Raw genomic sequence first — 22,235 nt, 5'->3', positions numbered from 1 at the left:
CAATGGGCTGCACTGGCTGGACTTCAGCCCTAGCTCGCCGCCTAGAGGTGAAAGGACAAGCTGACAAGCCATCGGCAGGAAACATAAACCATCTAAACTACTTTTAAATAAGAAAACAAAAAGCAACAAATGAGAGCACAAAACAGTTCACACACCTACATTAAAATTGAGTGTTTCTGTCTGGCGAAGGGCACCCCCTAAATAACCAGACACGAGTGCCGTCCTGAGAGCTGTTTGCACCCGACAGGGCAGTGCACAGAAAGCGATCCCCAAAGGGGAAGAAATCCCCCCCAATAACTGGAGATCAGATGAATGGACACTGAAACATGCCACTACCTTCCACCCAAAAAGACTGGCAAAAATGAGAAAGAGGGCAGCAACAAGTGCTGGTGAGGATAAGGAGAAATGGGACCCCCCCCGGGGGGAGGCTCAATGACCAATTGAAAGAAAAATTTGGTAGAACCATAAGAAATTAACCAGTCTGACTTGTCCTCCCATCCCCGTGGCTATGCCGGAGAACGTTCCATGCAAGCGTGGAAGGGGACCCATAGAAGAGGTCATCATGGCCTTGTTTACGAGCCCGGGAGCTGGAGGCACCCAGCTGTCTGCCCCTTGGAGAAGTGTGGGACGCCGCGGAGCGGTCCCGGCACCGAAGCGCATGGAGAAGGAGCGACATGTGTTGACTGAGAGAAGAAACAGCCCAAGGTCTGCAGCAGAGTAAGACCACATGTCGCAGAAGTATACCCCCCACACGACAGCACAGCTGACAAGGACACATTCGTGCTCGACATGACAGGAAGAAAACAGGGAAGAGAGAGCCCTAAGCCCAGAGAAGCCTTTCATGGACGATTACCCTGAGAGCCAAACAGAAAAGCTCGGATGTGCTCGATTAGGCCTTTAACAACGTATGTGCATCAGGAAGGCTGGCTCTTGAGAGTGCTGGGGTGAGGAAGACATGCGAGGCTGAGAATCCACTCTGTCCTAGAGAAGGGGGACCTGCCATCAGCCCTGCTTGCGTGAGTGTGTGTGTGAGCTGGCTTAGTCCCCCAACTGAGCACACGTGTGCCCCGAGCCAGCTTCATCCGCTACCTGCTGAGGGCCGCTGCGGGTCTCAGGAAGGGCAGAAATCCCAGGCCTGGAATCCGCACCCCCTGCCCCCCGCCCCCCCGCGCCATGTATTTCCACTTGCTCTAAAGTGAGCGGTTTCATACAACAGACATTTTGAGGAAGGAAAGGCTGGGGATGAGGAGTACATTCTCTGGGTCCCGGGGGGGCTGCCAATGCAGCATACCACGCGGATGGAGTCAGTCCCCCCAGGGCGGCAACAACCACCACACAGCTAACCAGGAAACTACAGGCTTGAAACCAGGGTCAATGGAGGGGGGTGTCAAAGGTCACTGCTCAATTTTGCATCAGCTTAAGGATAAACCCATATAGGGCAAAAAGGGGCAGCTGTTCTCCCCAAGTCCAGGCTGGGCCTCCAAACAGGGAGGGGGGTTTTTAGCCCCAGACCTCGATGAGGTCCCCGGATTCCATGCCCAGATCAGCAGGCAGCTCCTTGCCTGAAAGCTTTGTCCCATCAAAAAAGAAGGAGAGCTTGTGGCCTGAGAGTCCCATGGCCTCCTCGTACTGGGACATGAGGTTCTTGAGAGGAGAGTCCTGGACAGAGAGGAAAAAAAATGAAGGTTAAGAATTTGAAACGGGCGCCTGGGTGGCTCAGTGGGTTAAGCTGCTGCCTTCGGACCAGGTCATGATCTCAGGGTCCTGGGACTGAGTCCCACATCGGGCTCTCTGCTCAGCAGGGAGCCTGCTTCCCCCTCTTTCTCTGCCTGCCTCTCTGCCTACTTGTGATCTCTCTCTGTCCAAAAAAAAGAAAGAATTTGAAAAGAGGGGGTGGCACCTGGCGGGCTCAGTCGGGAGAGCATGTGACTCTTGATCTTGGGGTCGTGAGTTTGAGCCCTACACTGGGTGTAGAGATTACTTAAAAACAAAGCTTAAGGGGTGCCTGGGTGGCTCGGTGGGTTAAGCCTCTGCCTTCGGCTCAGGTCATGATCTCAGGGTCCTGGGATTGAGCCCCACATCGGGCTCTGCTCAGCAGGGAGCCTGCTTCCTCCTCTCTCTATGCCTGCCTCTCTGCCTACTTGTGATCTCTGTCAAATAAATAAATAAAATCTTTAAAAAAAAAAAACAAAACAAAGCTTAAGGGGGCACCTGGGTGGGTCAGTGGGTTAAGTGTCTGACTCCTGGGTTTCGGCTCAGGTCATGGGATCGAGCCCCATATCAGGCTCCACCCTTGACGCGGAGTCTGCTTGTCCCTGTCCCTCTACCCCCACCCCACCCCTCTCTGCATCAGATAAACAAATCTTTTTTTTAATTTTTAGGGGCACCTAGGTGGCTCAGTGGGTTGAGCCTCTGCCTTGGGCTCAGATCATGATCTCAGGGTCTGGGATCGAGCCCTTCATCAGGCTCTCTGCTCGGTGGGGAGCCTGCCTCCCCCCCTCTGCCTGCCTCTCTGCCTACTTGTGATCTCTGTCAAAATAAATAAATGAAATCTTTAAAAAAAATTTTTTTAACTGCAATAAAATCTTATGTTAAAAAAAGAATTTGAACAGAGGGGCTGAGAACTTAGAGAGATGGACAGAGGACTCGGGACAGGGAGACCACAAGGGGAAGGTGACTGGACAAAGAAGCCAGCACAGCTGGGCTCCTCTCTAGGGGACTGGGCCACGGAGCCCAAGGCTCAGGATGTGGGCTCTGGGTCAGGCAGGTTCTGCAAGCCCCCAGTTCCTCACATCCCAGTGCAGGCATCTGTCACCATGATGCGACAGCCCAGACCCCAAAGCAGAGTGAGGATGACCTGAGCTGGAGGCCAGGATCTCCCACTCAACTGATGCCTGACCCTGGGCAAGTGTTATAGATCCTCTGTGGTCCCGAGCCCCGGTGAGTGGGACCTTATTTGGAAACAGGGTCATTGCCAATGTCATCGGGTTAAGAGGAGGGCACACACTCGGTGAGGGCGGGCCCCAGTGACTGATGTCCTTGCAAGAAGACGCATGCGCAGAGACACACAGGGACCACACTACGTGACCACAGAGGCAGAGACCACGGTGATTCAGCAGCAGGCCACCCCCAGAAATCAGGAAGGATTCTGCCCGGGGTCTCTGGGGGAGCGTGGGCCTGCGACACCTCGGTGTCTGACTCCAGCTCTCCAGGCCCTCGAGGGAATACATTTGTGTAAGCCACCTAGCCTGGGACATTCTGTGACAGCAAGCCTAGGAAACCAATACTGCAAGTTGCACCCCTTCTCTAGACACGCGTCCCTATTAGTTAAAGGAGGGTAACAACAGCAGTTTCCATCTAACTTGGCTGTGAAACTCACCAAGCCCCTGACTGTGAATTCTCTCCAGCATGGGGACTGTCACTTAGAACGCTGGCAGTTACTCTGATGGGTTTCACGGTCACAAGGGGTCTTTCCATTTTACACAGGAGTCAGGAGACCAGAGCAAAGGTTCCTGGCACAATGGGGGAGGGAAGTTGAATAGTGGGCTCTTGCCAGGCTCTAGGATGGGCGGGAACCCGAACCACTCAGGACCAGAGGGAAGCCCCTGGGTTAACTGGTGGGAGGGACAGGAGGACAGAGGGCAGGGGTCAGGCATGCACGGCCATGCCTCCCACTCACCGGAGACAGTGAGACTTCCAGCGTCTGGTGTTTCTCCTTTCCCTGCACCCGCAGCTGGAGCAGTTGGGACATCTCTGAGGTCTCGGGCGAACTTGCTAGCACCACGCAGTCTGCGGGAAGGAAGATCAGGAAGCCAGGCCTGAGCGGGGCCTGGAAGCCCCGCCAACTTCATCCCCTCCCTGCGGCGAAGGCCTCCTCCAGGCTCCACCTCCCCGCCTTCCTCTCACCGATGATGTCAGCCACTCCAAGCTTTAGTGTCCTGGGAGTAGCAGTAGGGGACAGCTCTGTCTCTCCAAAGAGCAAGAGGATCCTGCTTGGGGACACCCCAAGATGGGTGGCCATGTGGTCCACCACACGTTGTAGGGGCTCCGACTGGGGAGGGGACAAGAAGCAAAGGAAGCCACCTCCTGACGTGCCCCGCCCCACCCACCACCTCCAACATGTCGCTGGCCTTTGCTACTGGCTGAGCTCCTCAGCTGTGAGCTCCATAGATATCCCTGGAGAAGTACAGAATAAAGCCATGTCCATATGGGGTCGGGGAAGGAAAAAGGACAATGGCGGGGACCACAGCAAAGTGGACCTGGTGCACCCCCTGTGACAGGCCACTCTCAACAGGTCCCCAACTCTTGAAGACGGGTGCAGCTACGTCTGCCTAGGTAAGAGAAGCCAGGAAATCATTCATGGTGCAAGGGTGGCAATGAGCTCCTATGTTTTGAAAGCATTCTACAGGGGCGCCTGGGTGGCTCCGTCAGTGAAGGGGTCTGCCTTCAGCTCGGGTCATGATCCCGGGGTTCTGAGATTGGGTTCCCTGCTCACTGAGGATCTGCTTCTCCTCCTGCCCCTCCCCTGGCTCATATAGCAGCACACGCACTCTCTCTCCCTCCCAAGTAAATAAAATCTTTCTTAACAAATAAATAAAGGCATTCTACATCTGCAGGGCGGACGAACAAAGATGTGCTTGCTAAAGCCATGGGCTGCGTGTTTGCACAGTCTGGTTTAGCTGCTTCCAAAGCGTGGTTACGGCTCAACCAATGATCCCTTCTGTTACTGCTCTTGTTCCGGCATCAGGCTCATCCCTACAAACATGGTCCTTTCACGGGGCGGGCGGGGGGGCCTCCAAATGAATGAGTGACACCCGTGCGTGGAAGCCTGCCATCAAAGCAAGCGCTCGTGGGAAGCACAGGGTCCGAGGGAAGGAAAGAGGGAGGGGGCTACCAAGCCAAGCCTCTCGGGATGCTTACGTGGAGCACTGAAGGGTGGGTGGGTGGTCTGCCGGAGAAGGGAGGGTGAGGAAAAGACCATCGGGATAAAGGGAAGAGCGACCCTAAGACACGGGGTAGAGGGGCCTGGAGGGGCACTGGTAGGATGGGCGAAGCGGGACACCATCCCCCTGTGCCCACCCACTGCGCTCGCTCCACCTAGAAGGTTCAGGGGAACCTTCTCCCACAGGCCCTCCAGGCACTTGCCATTCTGACGGGCAGTCTGACCACATCAGCCCGGCACCGGATTTTCAGCGGGAAGAGTCGGGGGCTCTCCGGAAGGGCGGGACCCTCCACCAGGACCACCTCGTCCTCTTGGTTCTGGTGATCCTGGCCCTGGCGCTGCTTGGGACTCAGGCAGGAACGGAGATCTTGGAGGCGCTTGCTCACCTCCCTGGGGTGCAGAAAGGACTCTGGGTCAGGCAGGGGGCGGCACCCGCCAAACTGCCCTTCTCTACCCCAGCGAGTCCCCTGCCCTTGGCACCTTAACTTCTGGAGTGCCCGCGTATGCTTTCTGCTTTTGGTCCTTGGCAGAGGTGAAGGCAAAGGAGAGGTGTCTTGAAACCTGCAAAGAGAAGAGAGAGCTGGGCTGGAGGAAGAGGAGAGGACCCCAACCCATTATCTCCCTTCATGAGCTATGGGCCACTGTGGAGCAAGATGGGGGGAGCTCGAACCAGAAGGGAGCGTCTTCTAGCGACGTCATCTTGTGGACAGCGGGAGGTAAGGTCAGGGAAAATCTGAGCCCTCGGTTTTATACTTACATGACCCAAATATTGGCATGGAAAATGCCTAACACTCATTCATTCCTTCGTTCATTCATTTATGTATTTTAAATGCCTAACATTTAAGGTAAGTCACTTCCCAGGTGCGTATCTGGTAACAACCAACGGGCACCAAGTTGGATGTCCTTACTACATGCCAAGTGTTAATCTACTCAAAAATTTTGACACAGATGCCATCATTATCCCCCTTTTCTAGAAAAGAGAAGTGAACCGCAGAGCTAGTTAAAGAGACAGGTAGCCGGCTTGAAGCACAAAGGCCATCTCCACGGCCACACCTGTCAAAAGCAAAGATGGAACATTCCACTCCCATGGGTGGTCCTGAAGGGCCCAGCGCTCCTCCCAAGACCCTCGTTCCTCACCTGAGCCTGGAGGCTCCCTCCACTCCCTCCATCCCTTCTCCTTACCCTTTCAGGAGCCACCCCTTTCTGTTCGGGCCGGGGGCAGCGCCCCGGTGTCACTCACAGAAACACCTCCTTTGTCTTCTCTTCTGCATCATTACTCCTGAGCTTCTTCTTCCAGGGAGACTCTGGAAATAGGGCATCCTCAGCATGGAGACTGCTGGAATCCGCCATATCCGTCTCTGGGGACAGAGAAGGAAAAGCGGACGAGGTCACTGAAGGGAGGGCAGCACGAGGCCAAGCAGAGGCATGCCAGGGGCTTCACGAGGTCCCAGGAAAGGAGGAGACCGAGGAACCCCAATATGCACACACTCACACACACACACACAACCATGCAGTAACGCTGAGGAAGTGCTGGAGGGGCGTGAGTCACAGGGAAATGCCTACTGCAGAGAAAAGGATGAGCCGGAGTCTGGCAGAGCGGGAGTGTCTGAGTCTCGCGCTAAGGCATGAGCCCGCATGGTGAGGGTGGAAAGTCACAATGTGACCCGCTCCAGCTAAGCCACGATTCTCTTAATCTCTTCTCACTTTTTTTTTTAAATATTTTTATTTATTTGATATATATAGAGAGATCACAAGTAGATAGACAGGCAAGTAGAGAGAGAAGGGGAAGCAGGCTCCTGCTGAGCAGAGAGCCCGATGTGGGGCTCGATCCCAGGACCCTGAGATCATGACCTAAGCCGAAGGCAGAGGCTTAACCCACTGAGCCACGCAGGCGCCCCTCTTCTCACTTTTTTGATCAGCTGCACCCCACAAATACAAAATAAACACAACCTAGGAAAACACGTATTTACCTAATACACATGTACTCCTTATTACATGTGTATGTACTTTTTATGCATGTGATAAAACATACTTCAAACCAGATGCTGGCATTTAAAAAAAAAAAAAAAAAAATGGTCCTCTTGGAGGACCTGGGTGGCTCAGTTAGTTAAGCGTCTGCCTTCGGCTCAGGTCATGATCCCAGGGGTCCTGGGATTGAGTTCCACATTGGGCTCCCTGGTCAGCAAGGAGTCTGCTTCTCCCTCTCCCTCTGTGTGCCCTCTCTCTCAAATAAATAAATCTTAAAACAAACAAACAAAAGTTCCTCTTATGTCCTTCTTGTACCCGATTGGATGGGCAGAGCAAGACTATGGGGTAGGAGGTGGCGGGGCACAGGGAGGGAAGGAAGTAGAGGTAAGTACAGGTCCTCTGAGCCCGTATTTCTCAAATTTCCTCCATGTGGACATCACTATCACATCATGCCATCCATACCTCTGTAATGTTGAAGACCTTTCTTTAAATCTCTCACTGTAACTAGGATTTCTTATAAGAGGAAACTAGAGATTTATTCTAGAACATAGAGGCTCTTTCCCATTTTGTTAGCCACCCACAAAGGATCATCATTAACCACAAAAATATATATAAATACTGCAAAAACAAAGCAATGATAATAAGTCGTAGATCAGTGGTTCTCGACCAGAGGCAATTTCTCCTCCCAGGGGACATGTGGCAATGTCTCAAGACAATTTCTGTTGTCACAGTGAGGGGGAGAGGGGGTTGGAGCGTGTGATACCGGCCTCTGGTGGGTAAAGGTCAGGATGCTGCCGAACATCCCACAGTGCCCAGGACAGCTCCACACAAAGAACTACTCCGTCCAAAAGAGGCTGAGACACCCTGTCCTCGATAAATGCGGCAGCTGCTAGAGACCAGAGATTCCGCCTTTCTGACAAGCTCCCGGGAGATGCCAGCACTACTAGGCCTACGTGTGGAGCAAGGGCAGAGGGACCCTTGGACTTGTACACTCCAGGTACTGTCCTAAAGCATAAATGTAGCCCAAGAGAGGGCTCTCTATGCATTCTCTTTAATTAACTCTCACCAAAATCCTTTGACACAGGTCCACTGTTATCCCCATTTTCCCAATGACAAAACTGAAGCACTGAGAGAGGAGCCTGCCCAAGGTCACACAGCTAGCTACCAGAGGGTAGAGCTGAGATGCAAACCCAGGCCAGCTGGTCCCAAAATCAGCCCCTGATCATCCCATGTCTCTTCTTGCTCATGGAGTAGAAGTCTTGGTCCAAGGTCTGCATTTGCCCACTGGATCACTTCCTTATCAAACTTGATTCCTAGTCACTGCCTTTGGGTGGTTTGCAAAAGCCACATCACTGGGGGAGGCCCAAGGCTGGCAGCCCTGATAAGATTCAAAGAACACCACGATGGCTCCAGAACGTTCCCAAGGAACTTGTTGCCGATGTACCAAGATGTTACAGATTCTCAATAGCTCCTCCTCCCTGGCCCCCAGGATTGCAGAATCAGAATCTTTGGAGATGGCTTAGAAATCTATAGATTAGCACGCTCTTGTGCCTACCGGGTAGGGTTAGGGCGGTTTGGCAGCGTTTCCTATGTCTCCTGGTTAACACTCCATCTCAACTCAGGACTGGAGCTTTTTTCTGGCTAGGATGCAGGAGTCAACCCTCCCATCCCCTTCCTCTGAGCCTCAAGGGAAAATGGACCACAGGGTTGTAAACTCCAGGAATCTTCCTCAGAGAAGCCAGCCCTAGGCTCCTCTCCCTGGAAGCCCGCCCCTACCTTCCTCAGCCTCTGGGGGACAGAGTTTCAGAAGAGACTGGTGATCTGGGATGAGATGAAGGCTGCTTTTCACCTGTAAAGACAAAAGTGAATCAGTCCCAAGTCCTCCCTCCACTGAAAGGGAAAGCAAGATGATTCTTTCCTTCTTCCAGCTCCCAAGTCCAAGTCCTCTCTGGGGGAGTTAGGAGCTCAGCTTCCCCAAGATCCAAAACTGAGTACCCTTACGACTACACCCCCTTTCCCCAAGACATTCTGAGGATGCAAGTTTAGTTCTTCTTGTACTTTCTTAGTAGGTTGCTAGCCATCCCACTATCTTGGAATCCTGGGAAATCCCAGATCCCTAGCTCACCCTACCACCTGGAGTCCCCAGCCTTCTCTGAACTTCCATGACCCCAGCTTCCCGGATCCTTAGCAATGGGCCCCAACCTCAAAACCCAACAGGCCCCAAATCCCCGTCCCAGGTTCTGCCAGCCCCTCTCTGAAGCATCAGGGATCCCGGCCCCTAAGCCTTTCTCCCTTCTCCCAACACTCCAGCTCCCGGAATCCCAAATTCCCAACACACTCCAAACCTTTTCACAAACCCTGCATCTCTCTGCCCCACCCCATGCTTCCATTTAGTCCCCCAAGACCAACCCCAGAAGCCTAACCTCAGCCGTCCCCAAACCGAGCCCTCCGCCCTAGCCCTCCCGGGGTCCCGGCTGCACCTTCCCGGAGTACACCGGAACAACCGGTGCCTCCCCCGGATCCAGCAGGAGCCGCCGCCGCCGCCTGACCGGGGCCCGCGGGGCTCCGGCGGGTGGTGCGTCCGCCCCTTCGCTGTCGCTGTCGCTGTCGTCCCGGGGGGCGGCCGGCCCTGAGGGCTCCGGGAGAGGGACCTCGACCGAGTCCGCAGCGCCGCGCGCCGTTGCGATCTCCAGGATATCCTCATCGCTGTCGCTGACTAAGTTCACAAACTCCGAGTCCAGGGTGAGCTGGGCTGGAGGTCGCGGGATGCGAGGACGACGACCCCGACCGCCCCGGGACCCGCGAGCCCCTCGCCCGGCGCCGCCGCCCCGAGGCCGGCGGCCCCATTTCCTCACCGGCTCCGCCATGGCACACACCCGCCGACAACAGTCCCTCGCCTCTAGACACCTCGTCCGGCCCCCTCCAGCGACTTCCGCCCGTCATTGGGTGAACAGTCTGCTAGTCAACGCCTCTCCCCGCCCACACCCCCTGGCTTCCCCTCCCCGCTTTTTCATTGGTTGTCGCTCCCGCCCATCAAGTATCCACCACTAAAACCAAGGCGCCAAAGATTCCAACCAGCTTCGGCGCAATCAGCCTGGGTTTCGATTCGTTCCAGCTCACCCATTGGCCGGCTGCCTCCCTCTTGAACAGCCCACTCCAGTCCCATTAGAGATCTGGGTACCCGGTTGGTGGGGGAGCGGGGCATCCTGGGAATTGTAGTCCTTAGGCCCTCAGAACACAAGGTGTTGGAAACCGGCCTCCCGAATTGCCTTTCTTTTATATATTTATCTTCTGTCATTTTTTTAAAAGTAATTTTTACACCCAAATTGGGGCTCAAACCCACAACCCTGAGAACAAGAGTCTGAGAACCGGCTCTACAGACTGAAATACTTTTAGAAACCGGCAATAGGAGCACCTGGGTGGCTCAGTGCGTTAAGCCTCTGACTCTTGACCTCAGCTCAGGTCTTGATCTTGGGGTCTTGATCTCGGGGTGGTGGGTTCCGGGGCGGTAGGCTCCACAGTGGAGGCTACTAAAAAACAAACAAGCGAACAAAACAAAGACGAAAAACCCACGGTGGAATTAGGCTTTAGCCCTCTGGTATATCCTCGTGAACTGTTCGCCGCCCCTAGGTTGTGGGCTAATTCCACTAATCGCCATCCCCAACCGCAGGTGCAGAATCCCACACGGAACACACCCCGGCCCAGCACTTCAACCCCACTCAACTCTGAAAAGCCTTCCACGTCACACATAGCCTCCCTAGCCCCCAACGCGTACTGATCAGCCTCACGCGCACTGTCAACACAACCCGCGCCCACGCGACACCCGCCCACCGCGGACACCGGAGCACAACACGCCTCGCAAACAACACCTGGACGGGCAAATCCAGAAGAAACCTAAGAGGCTTAGTACTCCCAGTTGAAAAGAAGGGGTGTGACTTCCCCCCTCTCCCTGCTTTTGTTTCAGAATTTTTCTTGGTCCTTTCCAAATGTATGTAAATCTCTACCGGGGTTAAGTCAGCCTCTAGGAATTCTCATAACTCAGGGACTCCCGGAGCTGGTAGTCATCTTTTTGAAATGCAAACCTCTAGAGAGGTAGCTCCGGATCTCCGCCCTCCACTCCCCGCCACCCCCACCCTCGCCCCATCCTGGGGAGAATAACAGCCTAACTTTGGTGGGGGTCTTGCTGCTAGATGCCGAACTACCTCTGGTCATAAATAAATGAGAAGCTTGTTTTTCCCCTGGAGAGAAGCCCCCGGCCACGATAAAGTTAGCGTGAACTCTACCGGACAGGGACAAAGTGTGTTGCCAAATCCCCTTACTGGAGGCCTAGTTATTGTTTATCTTAGAAAGAAGATAGAGTTTTTGAAATTTTATGTTGAAAACAGGTTAAGGGGTTGTACCTGCTTTGGCTACCTGTAGAATTCCTTGTGTGAAACCAAGGAAAGGAAAAAAAGTCGTATTCACAATGAAGTTGGGGGACACCTGGGTGGCCCAGTGGGTAGAGCATGTGACTCTTGATTTCAGTGTCCTGAGTTCAAGCCCCGCATTGGTAGTAGAGCTTGACGTGGAGCCACGAGTGGGTGGTCAAGGAAGAATTAAGATTTTTTCAGTGCAAAAAGGTGATTTTTATTATAACTTGGGGACAAGACCGGTGGGCAGAAAGAGCAGCACTTATTGCTGTAGGAAGCTGGTGGCTTATGCTTAGTGCTCAAGGGAGAAGGGACATACAGGGAATATGAAATCATAAATGCCATCTTCAAATTTATTTTTTTAAAGATTTTATTTAGTTATTTTAGAGAGAGGAAAGAAGAACGCGTGGAGTGGGGGTACAGAGGAAGAGGGAGAGAATCTCAAGCTGCCTCCTCACTGAGCACAGAGCCCCACTGGGAACCCACAGAGGGCTCAGTCCCAGGACCCCGAAATCACCACCCAAGGAGTAATCAAGAATCGGGTGCGGAACCCACTGAGCCACCCAGGCACCCCACAACAGTTTTATTCTTCAGGTGAATGCCTGTAATGTGCATCACATTCTGATTTAATGTTTTCAGTAATAAAAACTGCTTTTGTGGGACACCTGGGTGGCTCAGTCGATTAAGCGTCTGCCTTCGGCTCAGGTCGTGATCCCAGGGTCCTGGGATCGAGCCCTGCATCAGGCTCCGTGCTCAACCGGAAGCCTGCTTCTCCCTCTGTTTGCTGCTCTCTCTCTGGCAAATAAAGAAAATCTTTATTAAAAAACCTGTTTCTGATAAGTCAATCGGAGAAAGACAACTATCATATGATCTCCCTGATATGAGGACGAGGAGATGCAACATGGGGGGTTAGGGGGATAGGAGAAGAAATGAAACAAGATGGGATTGGGAGGGAGACAAACCATAAGTGACTCTTAATCTCACAAAACAAACTGAGGGTTGCAGGGGGGAGGGGGGGTTGGGAGAGGTGGATGGGGTTATGGACATTGGGGAGGGTATGTGCTATGGAGAGTGCTGTGAAGTGTGTAAACCTGGCGATTCACAGACCTGTACCCCTGGGGATAAAAATACATTATATGTTTATAAAAAAATAAGAAATAAATAAAAAATTTAAAAAATATTTTTAAAAATATTAAAAAAACAAACAAACCCTGTTTCTGTGTCTCTCCACCTTGGCGGAGGTTTTCCACGTTGAAAGAAGATTTTGTTTTTTCTTTCCATTTCCCAACACACCCACCAACCACACCGTGCGTCTCAGAAGCTACATAGCCTCCGCACATCTGCTTTATTGCAACTCCTGCTCATAGCACAGACATGCCCCTTCAACGCTTCACACTTCCTACATCACCTCCAACTGATGACCAACTGATGACACCTCGCCCCACACTTCGCACACTGTACGCACACGGCATACGCCCAGTACCAGCGCCTCTCAACACGATGTTCACATCACTTGTACTTCATCCGTCCATCCATCCAGGGCAGCATCCTGGCCACCACGCACAGCCCAGTCCCTCCCTCTTCCCCATCACCTAACATCGCCAACACAGGTGCCCCACTCCGTGTAGACCGGGCCCAGCCCTATTGTAGGGGTGTAGCCCCAGCAGATGGCGCTGTGTACCAGGGGACAGAGGCCCCCCAGGCTCCGGTAGAGGGGACCCTAAGGAACTCCCGGTCCCAGGAAGCAAGCCTTCGGCCGCTCTTGGTCGCCAGGCTGAGAACAGAAAGATTGCACCCAAAACCCTTCTGCCAGCCTTGGGCCCCACCCAAAGGCCAGTGTCAACCATAAAGGCAGCGGGGGGTGGCCCCAAGGACCTTGGAATGACCCTCAAGCCTCCTTCTCCAACTTTGTTCAAGAGCTAGAAGTGGTCAGGCCCCTGACAAAAAGCAGGTCATGTGGACACGGAGAAGCTCTGTAGTGTGACTTCGTCCTGGACAAGTCTCTGCCCTGGAAGGAGCCCCAGTCCAAATGATCTTGGTGTCCTCTGGTTCCTGGCACATCATAATCCTGGCTACTGGCTGAGTGCTTACTACAGCAGTGTCAAGAGCTTTCCATCTCACTTAAGACTCATTAAGGTAGGTATAATTATTATCCCTATTTTACAGACATCTGTCTGCAGCACAGAGAACTTGAGGCACAGCTGGAGAGGGCTGAGCTGGGATTCGAACCCAGATAGTCTGATCCCAGAGGACGGGACTAGAGCTGGAATACCTCTGAAGCTCAGCTCTGCCCCCATCCCCTTCCGCCAGACCTCCCTGGGTGGCCCAGGAGGGGCGCCATCCTCTAGGGGCTTTCCAAGGCAGGGCCCTCTCTCCTCCTTCCGCACTCATTTCTGGAGCTCCCTGGCTGGGTACCAGGGGCACAGAGAAGACCTGGACATGGATTCACCTACAAGAAGGCAGGATGTTTTCACCCCAAGTCACATGCTCAGATGCTTCAGGCCCAGGCAGGAAAGCTAAATGGAAAAAAGGAGGTGGATGAAGGGTAGTAGGGAATGGCAGGGACTGTGGCAATAAGGAGAGCTTAGGGATGCCTGGGTGGCTCTGTCTTTAAGCACCTGCCTTGGGCTCAGGTCATGATCCCAGGATCCTGGGATGGAGCCCCAGCTCCCTGCTCTGTGGGAAGTCTGATTCTCCCTCTCCCGCTTCCCCTGCTTGTGTTCCCTCTCTTGCTGTGTCTCTGTCAAATAAATAAAATCTTATTTTAAAAATTAAAAAAAAATAGGGGCACCTGGGTGGCTCAGTGGCTAAGCCACTGCCTTCAGCTCAGGTCATGATCTCAGGGTCCTGGGATGGAGCCCCGCATCAGGCTCTCTGCTCAGCGGGGAGCCTCCTTCCCCCCCCACCCCTGCCTGCCTCTCTGCCTACTTGTGATCTCTGTCTGTCAAATAAATAAATAAAATCCTTAAAAAATTTTAAAAATAAACAAAATCTTTTAAAAAAAAAAGCATCTGCCTTCAGCTCAGGTCATGATCTCAGGGTCCTGGGATCGAGGTTTGCATCGAGCTCTGCATTGGGCTCTCTGCTTGGCAGGGAGTCTGCTTCTCCCTTAAAAAAAAAAAAAAAAAAAAGATCTTATTTATTTGACAGAGTACAAGCAGGGGGAGTGGCAGGCAGAGGCAGAAGAAAGCTCAAGGCGAGAATCCATCAGGGATGCTGGGATCCCAAGGATTGGGGTGTTGTTGTTGTTTTTAAGATTTTATTTATTTGCTAGAGAGAGAAAGCAAGAGAGCACAAGAGTACAAGCAGGGGGAGGGGCAGGCAGAGGAAGAAGCAGGCTCCCTGCCAAGCAAGGAGCTCAGTGCAGAGCCTGATGTGGGACTCGATACCAGGACCCCGGAATCATGACCTGAGCTGAAGGCAGATGCTTAAACAACTGAGCCACCCAGGCATCCCAGGATTGGGGTGTTAAGCCCCACATGGGGACAGAGATTAAGCGGAGGCCCCAGGAACAGCACAGAATGGAAACTGTACGCCTCGCACAAAGCTAGGAGCTGAGAATGGGCCGTCTGTCCTGGGCGCAGAAGACAAGAAAAAAAAAAAAAATCCATCCACAGACCTTGGGATACAGTACGGAAGCAAGTCACCCAACAGGGAGCGGATGCGAAAAGCCACGGCAGGAGATCAGAACCCCGAGGTTCACCAAAGCATGGACTTGGATTCCAACCAAACCTCTGGAATGAACGCCTACTCTGAGAGATTCGTGAATAAAATGGTCAGAAACCGGTGTTGCCTGTAAGATGATGGCAGAAACCAAAGCAAGCTGGCCCCCAGGGATGGCAGAGGAGCCCAGGGGAGTCAGGGGACTCCTGGAGGCGGGAGAAATACAAAGAGGTCAAGAAAACTTCTGGTGGTGAAATGAAACTCACCAGGGGAAAATCCAACCCATTGTACAGATAATAGTAACCACACCATGCTCCCTCCCTCATGCTGTTTTATAACTGGGGGTTAAGCAAGTTGCCTAAGGTCAGTTAGCAATCGAAGTGTTTCACTTCTCTGTGACTCCATCTTCTCAGCTGGAGAATGAGAATAATTTTAGCATCCCTCCCTCATAGGAGTTGCAAAGATAAAATGAGACACGACCTGTAAAGCACTTATTAGAACAATGCCTGGTACGTAATAATAGTGTTAACACAGAGAAAGTTAGGTTTTAAAGGTTCAGAGATAAAGAAGGAAGAGCGGCTCTTAAAAAAATGGGACATTATGAAGAAAGAACTGGTACATTAAGAAAAGGAATTCTGGAGGGGCGCCTGGGTGGCTAAGTCGGCTAAGTGTCGACTCCTGGTTTCAGCTCAGGTCCTGCTCTCAGGGTCGTGAGATTGAGCCCCACATCAGACTCTGTGCTCCGTGGGGAGTCTGCCTGTCCATTTGCCCCCAAATCTCCACCCCTGCTCGTGCTCTCTCTCCCCCTCAAATAAATAAAATCTTAAAAAAAAAAAAAAAAAGAGGGGCGCCTGGGTGGCTCAGTGGGTTGAGCCTCTGCCTTTGGCTCAGGTCATGATCTCAGGTCATAGGATCGAGCCCCACATAATGCTCTTTGCTCAGTAGGGAGCCTGCTTCCCTCTCTCTCTCTATGCCTGCCTCTCTGCCTACTTATGATTTCTGTCTGTTAAATAAATAAAATCTTTTTTTAAAAAAGTAGTTTATCTGAGAGTAGGCACGATGACTAGAAATACAGCCAAGATTTCTGGATTCACAACTAGAGCTGCGAAGCACCAGTCATGTGGCCTCAGACATGACACTCGGCCGGACATTCATTTTCCCATCTACAAAACTGCAACAAGGGAGGGTGTCAAGACTGAGTATAGGCTCTGGGATTAGACTGTCAAGAGTTCGAGCGCGGACCCCAGTGAGGCAAGCCGTGGGCACGTTCCATAGCTTCTCAGCCTCTGACTCTCAGCTCTGAACTAGGGTTGTTTATGAAGATAAAATAAGTTAATATACAAGTGAGGGAAACGGGCACAGATCAAGCCACTGGAGGGAGAAGGCCTCCCTCCAGTACCTATGATGCAGCTCTCCCTCCTCTGCTGGATTCCAGAAGCAAGTACAGGCATCCCCCCTTCCCTCCCACTCCCATACAAGGGCATTACATCAAAGGATCCGAAGAAGTCATTGAGTTTATTGGGGGAGTGCAAGGGGAGCCAAAGTTTCACTGGTACACACACACACACACACACACACACACACACAGATACACACATCTGAGGCATCGCTGCTCCAGCAGATGACTTGCTCAGGGTCCCAGATTTCAGAATCAGGTATGGATCTCCAGGGCCTAAGGAGGCCCAGGCTATGGAGAAGAAATGGTGATGGGGACGTTCCAGAAGCCTGTACCCTAAGCACCAGGCCTTGGGAACCCTTTCCCCCTCCCTGCCCAAGAACCAATCCCACCCCTATTCATCTCCCTCTTTCTCCCCTTTCCTTAAAGGGCAGTTCCCAGCTCACCTGGAGGGACTCATCTAGTGCTCCAAGTACCCATATGACCTCCTCCTCTCCAGGCTGGTTCTGGCTCACTGGGATTATCTATGTCCATGTTCTCATAGGAGTCTGCATCTGATTAGGACCAGGAACAGTAAGATACAGCTAGAGCCAGCAGGAGGCTGAGAGGGGGGTGAGACCCAGGGGACAAAGGGGACAGAAGCAGAAACACCCACCTTCCTCATGATTGGGACAAGGCTGGGCCCGAATGGAGCGGACTTGGGGGGCTGCATACAGGATTCCTCTCATATCCTCGTAGGACTGGGAGCCTGCTTGGGCAGGAGAGTTGGAGGCCTAGAGCCATGCTGGGCTTGGAGAAGGGAGATGCAGCCTAAGACACAGAGGGAATCTGAGGGACAGAGGAAGGCGGAGGGGTTGACTCAGGCCGTACTAGGAAGGAGAGAGTAGGGTCGGCATCAGATTCAGAACCCTTGTTAAGGGTCTGGGAAGCTGTGGGTTAGATTATGATCACAGTCAAGAAGAAAACCTGCAGAGGTCAAAGTCAGAGTCGTAAGGAGGTTGTAGAGACCACTGGGGTCAAGGTGGTTTGTGTGGGGCTGGGGTGAGGTGGAGGTCAAAATTCAAGTTGGAATTGCAGATTCCAATTCAAGTTGGGATCAGAGCTGATGTTCATAGTTAGGGGTGGAGTAAATACTGGGATCAGGATTGGGGTTGAGGTTAGTGTTAGGAATCGATTCAAGGCCAGAATTACACCAAGAGTCAGAGTCAAGGTCAAGGTTGAGGTTGAGGTTGAACCTGGAGGCGGAGCTGAGCGCCAGGTCAACCCAATCTGCCAAGACAGGATGGTTCCTAGCATTTCTCACCAAGAGAGGTTGCTTCCCTGCTGGGGTCCCAGGCTGACCCATGCGGGCTCAGGAAATCTAGAGAAGAGAGGTAAGTTATTCTCCAGGTCTCCAGGTCCACAATACACACTGTCTTGGGGTGTCTTCACACATACCTGCCGTCCTGGTGACTGGCTGGGCCAGCTCTTCATCCTCATTCTCGTAAGACTCGGCTGCTGCAGGAAAAAAGGGAACTCCGGGGACCATTCTTGCGCCTTAGGGGCTCCACAGCCGTCTGGGTCCTCCCAAGCCTCCGAGGCCCCCCAAGAACCCTAAATTACCGCTGGAGAAGGAGTCTTCATCCTCAGGACCCAAGGCTCCCTCCTCAGGATTCTCATAGCCGCTGCCATCTGATGGAGAAAGAGAGGGGGGTGTCCAGCGAGGGCCCACAGTCCACTGGGGAGAAGGTGGGGAAGCCGCGGGGAGACGCAGTCTTACCCTGGGAGAGTTGGTCCTGCCCGCGGTTGGAGTCATTCTCGTAGAACTCGGAGCCCTCCTCACTGTCTGGCTCCTCGTAGGCTTCCCCTTCCTCTTCTTCTGGGCCTGCGGTTCCGGGATGTGAGTGGGAACCGAGTCACCGCCCCCTTCCTTCAGGCCCCAGCCCAGCATTCCTGCCGCAGACCGCTCCAACATCCCTCACGAGAGGACGCCGCCCCCCCCCCCCACAGCCCCCAATCAATCACCTGCCGGGGGTGGGCTCCGGGACCCCGCGGCTCCAGCCTCCGGGACGTCGCTGCGCGGGCTTCCGTAAGACTGGACGGCGGCTCCCAGGCCTGCAGCCCACCTCAGGGCACGTCCTGGCGGGAGGAGCGTTGTAGCGGGAGAGAAGAGATGGGGGCGGTCACGACTAAGGGCCTGCGAGGCTGGGCAGGGGACGGGAAACTACCGGCTCCAACAGGCCCTTCGAGTCTGGGCCCCGGACCCTCGCCCTGAGCGGAGAGGGCGGGATCTACACCTGGGGGCGTGGCCTCAGTCCCGGGGCTGGGAGGTGCGGCCCTCGGAACCTGACTTCAGGTCCCGTGCCCTGGGGGCGGGGGACTGAGCTCTGCCGCCGGGCTGAGATGCTAGGGGCGAGGCTCGAATCTGGGCGGGACTCCGCGCCCCAGGGGCGGGCTCTTTTTTTCTGAAGGCGGAGCTCCGAGCTCGGGGAGGCCGAGCGCTCCCGGGATTGGAGTGACGAGAAAAGGGGTGGGGCTCTAGCTCAGAGAGAGACCCCCACGGTGCCTCCTACCTGTGCCAGAGGTGGGCGTGGGAAGCGAGAGCACGTTCCCGTACTGATTGTGGGCCCCGCTTCCCGGGGGAGGCGTCACTTTGAAGAACCTGGCGGAGAGAAGGGAGTTGCACTGTGAGGCCTGGCCCTCGATTAGAACATAGTCATGTGTATTTAGCTCCTCTGTTCTGTCGCAGCCTGCAGAGGGGTCTGGGATCACTCCCAGAAGGTCTTCACAAGGGAAGGTAGCTTTAGAGCTGGGCTTTGAAGCTTGGGCGGTATTTCAACGGTAAAGGAAAGGATAAACAGTAAGTGCAAAGCATTGAGCAGAAGTGCAGGGATGGGAGACTGCGGGGTCGCTGGCGTCATTACCTTCTGGTGGGATCGGTCATTCGCTTTCTTTTCCTCCTGAGTATTAGAGCTGGTGAGAGTTAAGGGGCGTGATCAGAGGAGGCAGGGTGAAGATTGGCGGGGCGCTGGGGAGGTCCCTTGGGTCAATGGAGGGGAAGGGACTTCAAAGTCCAAGGGGCCCGGTAAGTTTGGAGGGCGGTTAGAGGTATGGGAGGAGAGAAAGTTGGTTGCTGGAGTAGCGGGTATGAGCTGTGCTGGGGAAGATGGGTAAGTTGGGCAGAGGGGCTGGGGGACATGACTGACCTCTTCGAAGTCGAAGAAAGCTCACCAGGGAACCCAGGCAGAAGATCAGGTAAAGTAATGGCACAACAGGGACCTTCCAGCCACCAGTCTCCAGCAGCCAGTACCGTACTGCTGGGGAGAAGCAGCTATGAGACGGGGACCCCAGGCTAGTGTGTTGGTTCCCAGCCTCAAGACCTCAAAGGGCCAGAAGTCTGGGAGACGTGGACAAGACACAGATCCTCAAAATGACAAGCTACTAGGGGGAATGGCCTCCCTCCCTCTGAGGTCAGGGACTGTGCCCCAGAGCCTGAGCTGGGGCCTGGGGCAGTATCTGTGCAACAAACCACGACCATATAGTCAGACTCTATGTTAGGATTCAGGGGAGCGTGATGATAAGCTTCCTGCTGCAATTGAGGACAGTCGTGTGCAAAGTGAAGGTCAGAGTCAAGTTCACAAGATTAAAGGTGGGAAGCAGCAATGTCCTGGAGGGAAGTGCGGAGTGAAAGTCGAGGTTGAGTTTGAAAACTGTCGTTAGGGTAGCATGGGAGGATTGAGTTAAGGGAGACAGAAGGAGCAGCACACTGTGACCAGTTTGATGGATGGATGGGTGAGGAAAAGGAAGGATACCCAGGTTCCTGACTTTGGCCTGTGGGCAGGTGGTAATGGCTTTCATATACCCAGAGACACCCAAAAGACTACGCTTGGGGAAGATGATGTCTTTGGTTTTGTATATGTTGAGTGGGGACATTTCCTGTCATTAGATGACAGGAAATGGCTGACGGTAGGTGCATGGAGCCTGGAATCGAATCACTAAGGCATGGTGGCCTAAGGAGCCACGGGAGTCAAGGAGGTCAGACAGAAAGAGAGTGTAGACAAAGACAAGAGAAAGTGATGATGGGATAAGACAGGGCCTCAGAGTTCCAACAGTGAAAAGTGGGGGAGGGAGGAAGACCCTAGTGAATGGGAAGGAGCAACCAGTGGTAGGAAAAGACCCAGAAAAGTAGTGATTTGGAAACAAGGGAGAACAGAGGTGGAGTCAGTGGTCAGTGTCGAAGCCGGGATTCGGGGTGGGTCTGGTACTAGCTCTCAGCTTGGGGGTGCCAAGGTTCACCAACTCCCAGTTCTTCCCAGTAGCCCCCACCCAGGTGCCCCACAATTGAGAGAAACTCTACCTGACTGGGCAATGACCTTCAGCTGCATCTCCATGGTCATGTTGCCGTGGTAACAACGATAGATGCCAGCATCTTGAACAGTGGCCTGGGGCAGCAACAGAACAGCCCCTCCCCTGAGGGTGCCCAGGACCCACATCTCTCTGCCTGGGACGTCCTCCCTCAGGTTTAAGCTCAGCAAGGAGATGTTATGCTTCTTGGGGCGCACGTGGGTCCAGGAGATGGGGCCTCTGGCCACGGAGGCAGGGGGCACCTCACAGGGCAGCCAGAATGTGGAGCCAGGGGCCACGGTGAGGTCTGAGGCAGGGAGAGCCAAGGCTAGGAAAGTGTCAGCCTTGGGGTCTCCTCCCCACAAACCCTCCAGTTCCCAGTCACCGTCCCCATCCCTGGAATCCCCACTTCCTGGCATCCTTCCGGCACCCTACCTTGCTTGAGGCTCTGATTCAGACTGTCCCCGGGCAGGGTACATTCAGGGTCGGTCTCCCAGATCTCAGGGTGGTCTTGGGCCCACACGTACAGCTGGGAGCTTGTGGGATAGCCAGAAGAGGGCTTGCGGCCCTCTGAGGACCTGTTCCCCAGGCCGCAGCCTGAGTCATTTAGGGCCGAAGCATTCCACCGGAACACCTCCCCTAGGAAAAGACCCAGAACCAGATACGGACACATCCAGGAGAGGCAAAGACATACAGAGACCCAGAAAAACAGAAACAGAGACGAAGACCCAGAGAGAGACGAGAGTGAAACACAGAGGAGCTCAGTGTTGAAGTCATGAAGCCACAGGAGCTCTGAGGAGCCACCTAGAACAACTGCGTGCCTGTCCCTCGGCCCTTCCCCACCCTCCCTACAAATCCGTTTTAGCCGGCCCGCCTCCATCTACCGTGGGCCTCCCTCTTCTCATCCACCCCTCCCTGCCCCAGCCCAGACCTCACCACTGCCTGCCACGCTGACTGTCCAGCCAGACTGCCAGGCCTGCTCGGAAGGGGGCCCCAGCTGGCACAGGTAGAAGCCCCCCATCTGGTCAGAGACGTTGAAGACAAGCAGCTGGACGCCTAGGGACCCCTTCTGGATGACCACGTCCTGGGGCCCGTGGCCCAGATCTGACTGAAACCCCTGAAACCAGGCCTGCTGCTCAGGGGGACCATCTGAGGGACCGTTGAGACATGGTAGCTCAGCTTTGCCTCCCTCTGAGGAGAGAGAGAGGGAGGGAAGAGAGGAAATCTTCACCCTCTTGCTTCCTCACACCAGGTTATTACCCAACGACTCCACCAGCTGGGAGTGGAAGAGCTCTCAGAGTCCTCCCAACCCCTCCCTGAATTTTACAAATAACAAAATGAAGGCCCAGAGAGGGTAAGTGACTTGGCCAAGGGCACCCAGGCAGACCCGAGTTTCCAGCCCCAAATCTTTTCCATCTGTACCTTCTGGACATACCTTTAGCCTTCACCAGCACCTTTTTCTGGGGCCTGACTCCCTCGGGGGTAAGGAAGAGGAGGAAGAAGAGAAGGAGAGGAGGTGGCATGGCGGCCAGAC

The 22,235-nt window shown here is 53.9% G+C and overlaps 2 protein-coding genes across 8 annotated transcripts; both read right to left on the bottom strand.

Annotated features, from left to right (window-relative positions):
• Positions 1-9,793, bottom strand: LOC123934212 (nuclear factor of activated T cells 2 interacting protein). Its single transcript, XM_045994247.1, has 8 exons — positions 9,391-9,793; positions 8,687-8,759; positions 6,183-6,300; positions 5,423-5,503; positions 5,146-5,332; positions 3,907-4,051; positions 3,680-3,789; positions 1-1,659 (listed from the first exon to the last, which is right to left on the bottom strand). Exons 1-8 carry the CDS (start codon positions 9,775-9,777, stop codon positions 1,501-1,503), a joined length of 1,260 nt encoding a protein of 419 aa, XP_045850203.1. The 5' UTR covers positions 9,778-9,793; the 3' UTR covers positions 1-1,500.
• A 6,685-nt stretch (positions 9,794-16,478) lies between these two features.
• CD19 (CD19 molecule) lies at positions 16,479-22,235 on the bottom strand. 7 transcript variants are annotated; one of them, XM_045992501.1, is made up of 15 exons: positions 22,137-22,235; positions 21,638-21,892; positions 21,137-21,340; positions 20,715-21,029; positions 19,564-19,674; positions 19,282-19,330; positions 18,931-19,019; positions 18,383-18,496; positions 18,138-18,242; positions 17,981-18,049; positions 17,816-17,875; positions 17,682-17,738; positions 17,034-17,126; positions 16,825-16,932; positions 16,479-16,669 (listed from the first exon to the last, which is right to left on the bottom strand). In XM_045992501.1, exons 1-14 carry the CDS (start codon positions 22,222-22,224, stop codon positions 16,835-16,837), a joined length of 1,707 nt encoding a protein of 568 aa, XP_045848457.1. In that variant the 5' UTR covers positions 22,225-22,235; the 3' UTR covers positions 16,479-16,669; positions 16,825-16,834. The 7 variants fall into 7 exon arrangements, 6 of the variants coding, with proteins under 6 accessions (XP_045848457.1, XP_045848459.1, XP_045848458.1 ...); XM_045992503.1 differs by having other exon boundaries at positions 17,816-17,872; XM_045992502.1 differs by having other exon boundaries at positions 19,564-19,671.

The sequence above is a fragment of the Meles meles genome, chromosome 21 (genome assembly GCF_922984935.1).
Source record: "Meles meles chromosome 21, mMelMel3.1 paternal haplotype, whole genome shotgun sequence".
In the NCBI taxonomy this organism is placed as follows: Eukaryota; Metazoa; Chordata; class Mammalia; order Carnivora; family Mustelidae; genus Meles; species Meles meles.
The sequence above is the reverse complement of the archived record's forward strand: the minus strand, read 5'-3'. Positions and strand labels throughout refer to the sequence as shown.

Coding starts and splice junctions, on each gene's coding strand:
- LOC123934212 (XM_045994247.1), bottom strand. CDS start 9,777: ATGGCGGAGCCGGTGAGGAAATGGGGCCGCCGGCCTCGGGGCGGCGGC. Junction 8,760..9,390: donor TTCCGGTGTACTCCGGGAAG/GTGCAGCCGGGA, acceptor TTGTCTTTACAG/GTGAAAAGCAGCCTTCATCT. Junction 3,790..3,906: donor TGGAGTGGCTGACATCATCG/GTGAGAGGAAGG, acceptor TCCTTCCCGCAG/ACTGCGTGGTGCTAGCAAGT.
- CD19 (XM_045992501.1), bottom strand. CDS start 22,224: ATGCCACCTCCTCTCCTTCTCTTCTTCCTCCTCTTCCTTACCCCCGAG. Junction 21,893..22,136: donor GGTGCTGGTGAAGGCTAAAG/GTATGTCCAGAA, acceptor CTCTCTCCTCAG/AGGGAGGCAAAGCTGAGCTA. Junction 19,675..20,714: donor GAAGGTCATTGCCCAGTCAG/GTAGAGTTTCTC, acceptor GCTTCTCCCCAG/CAGTACGGTACTGGCTGCTG.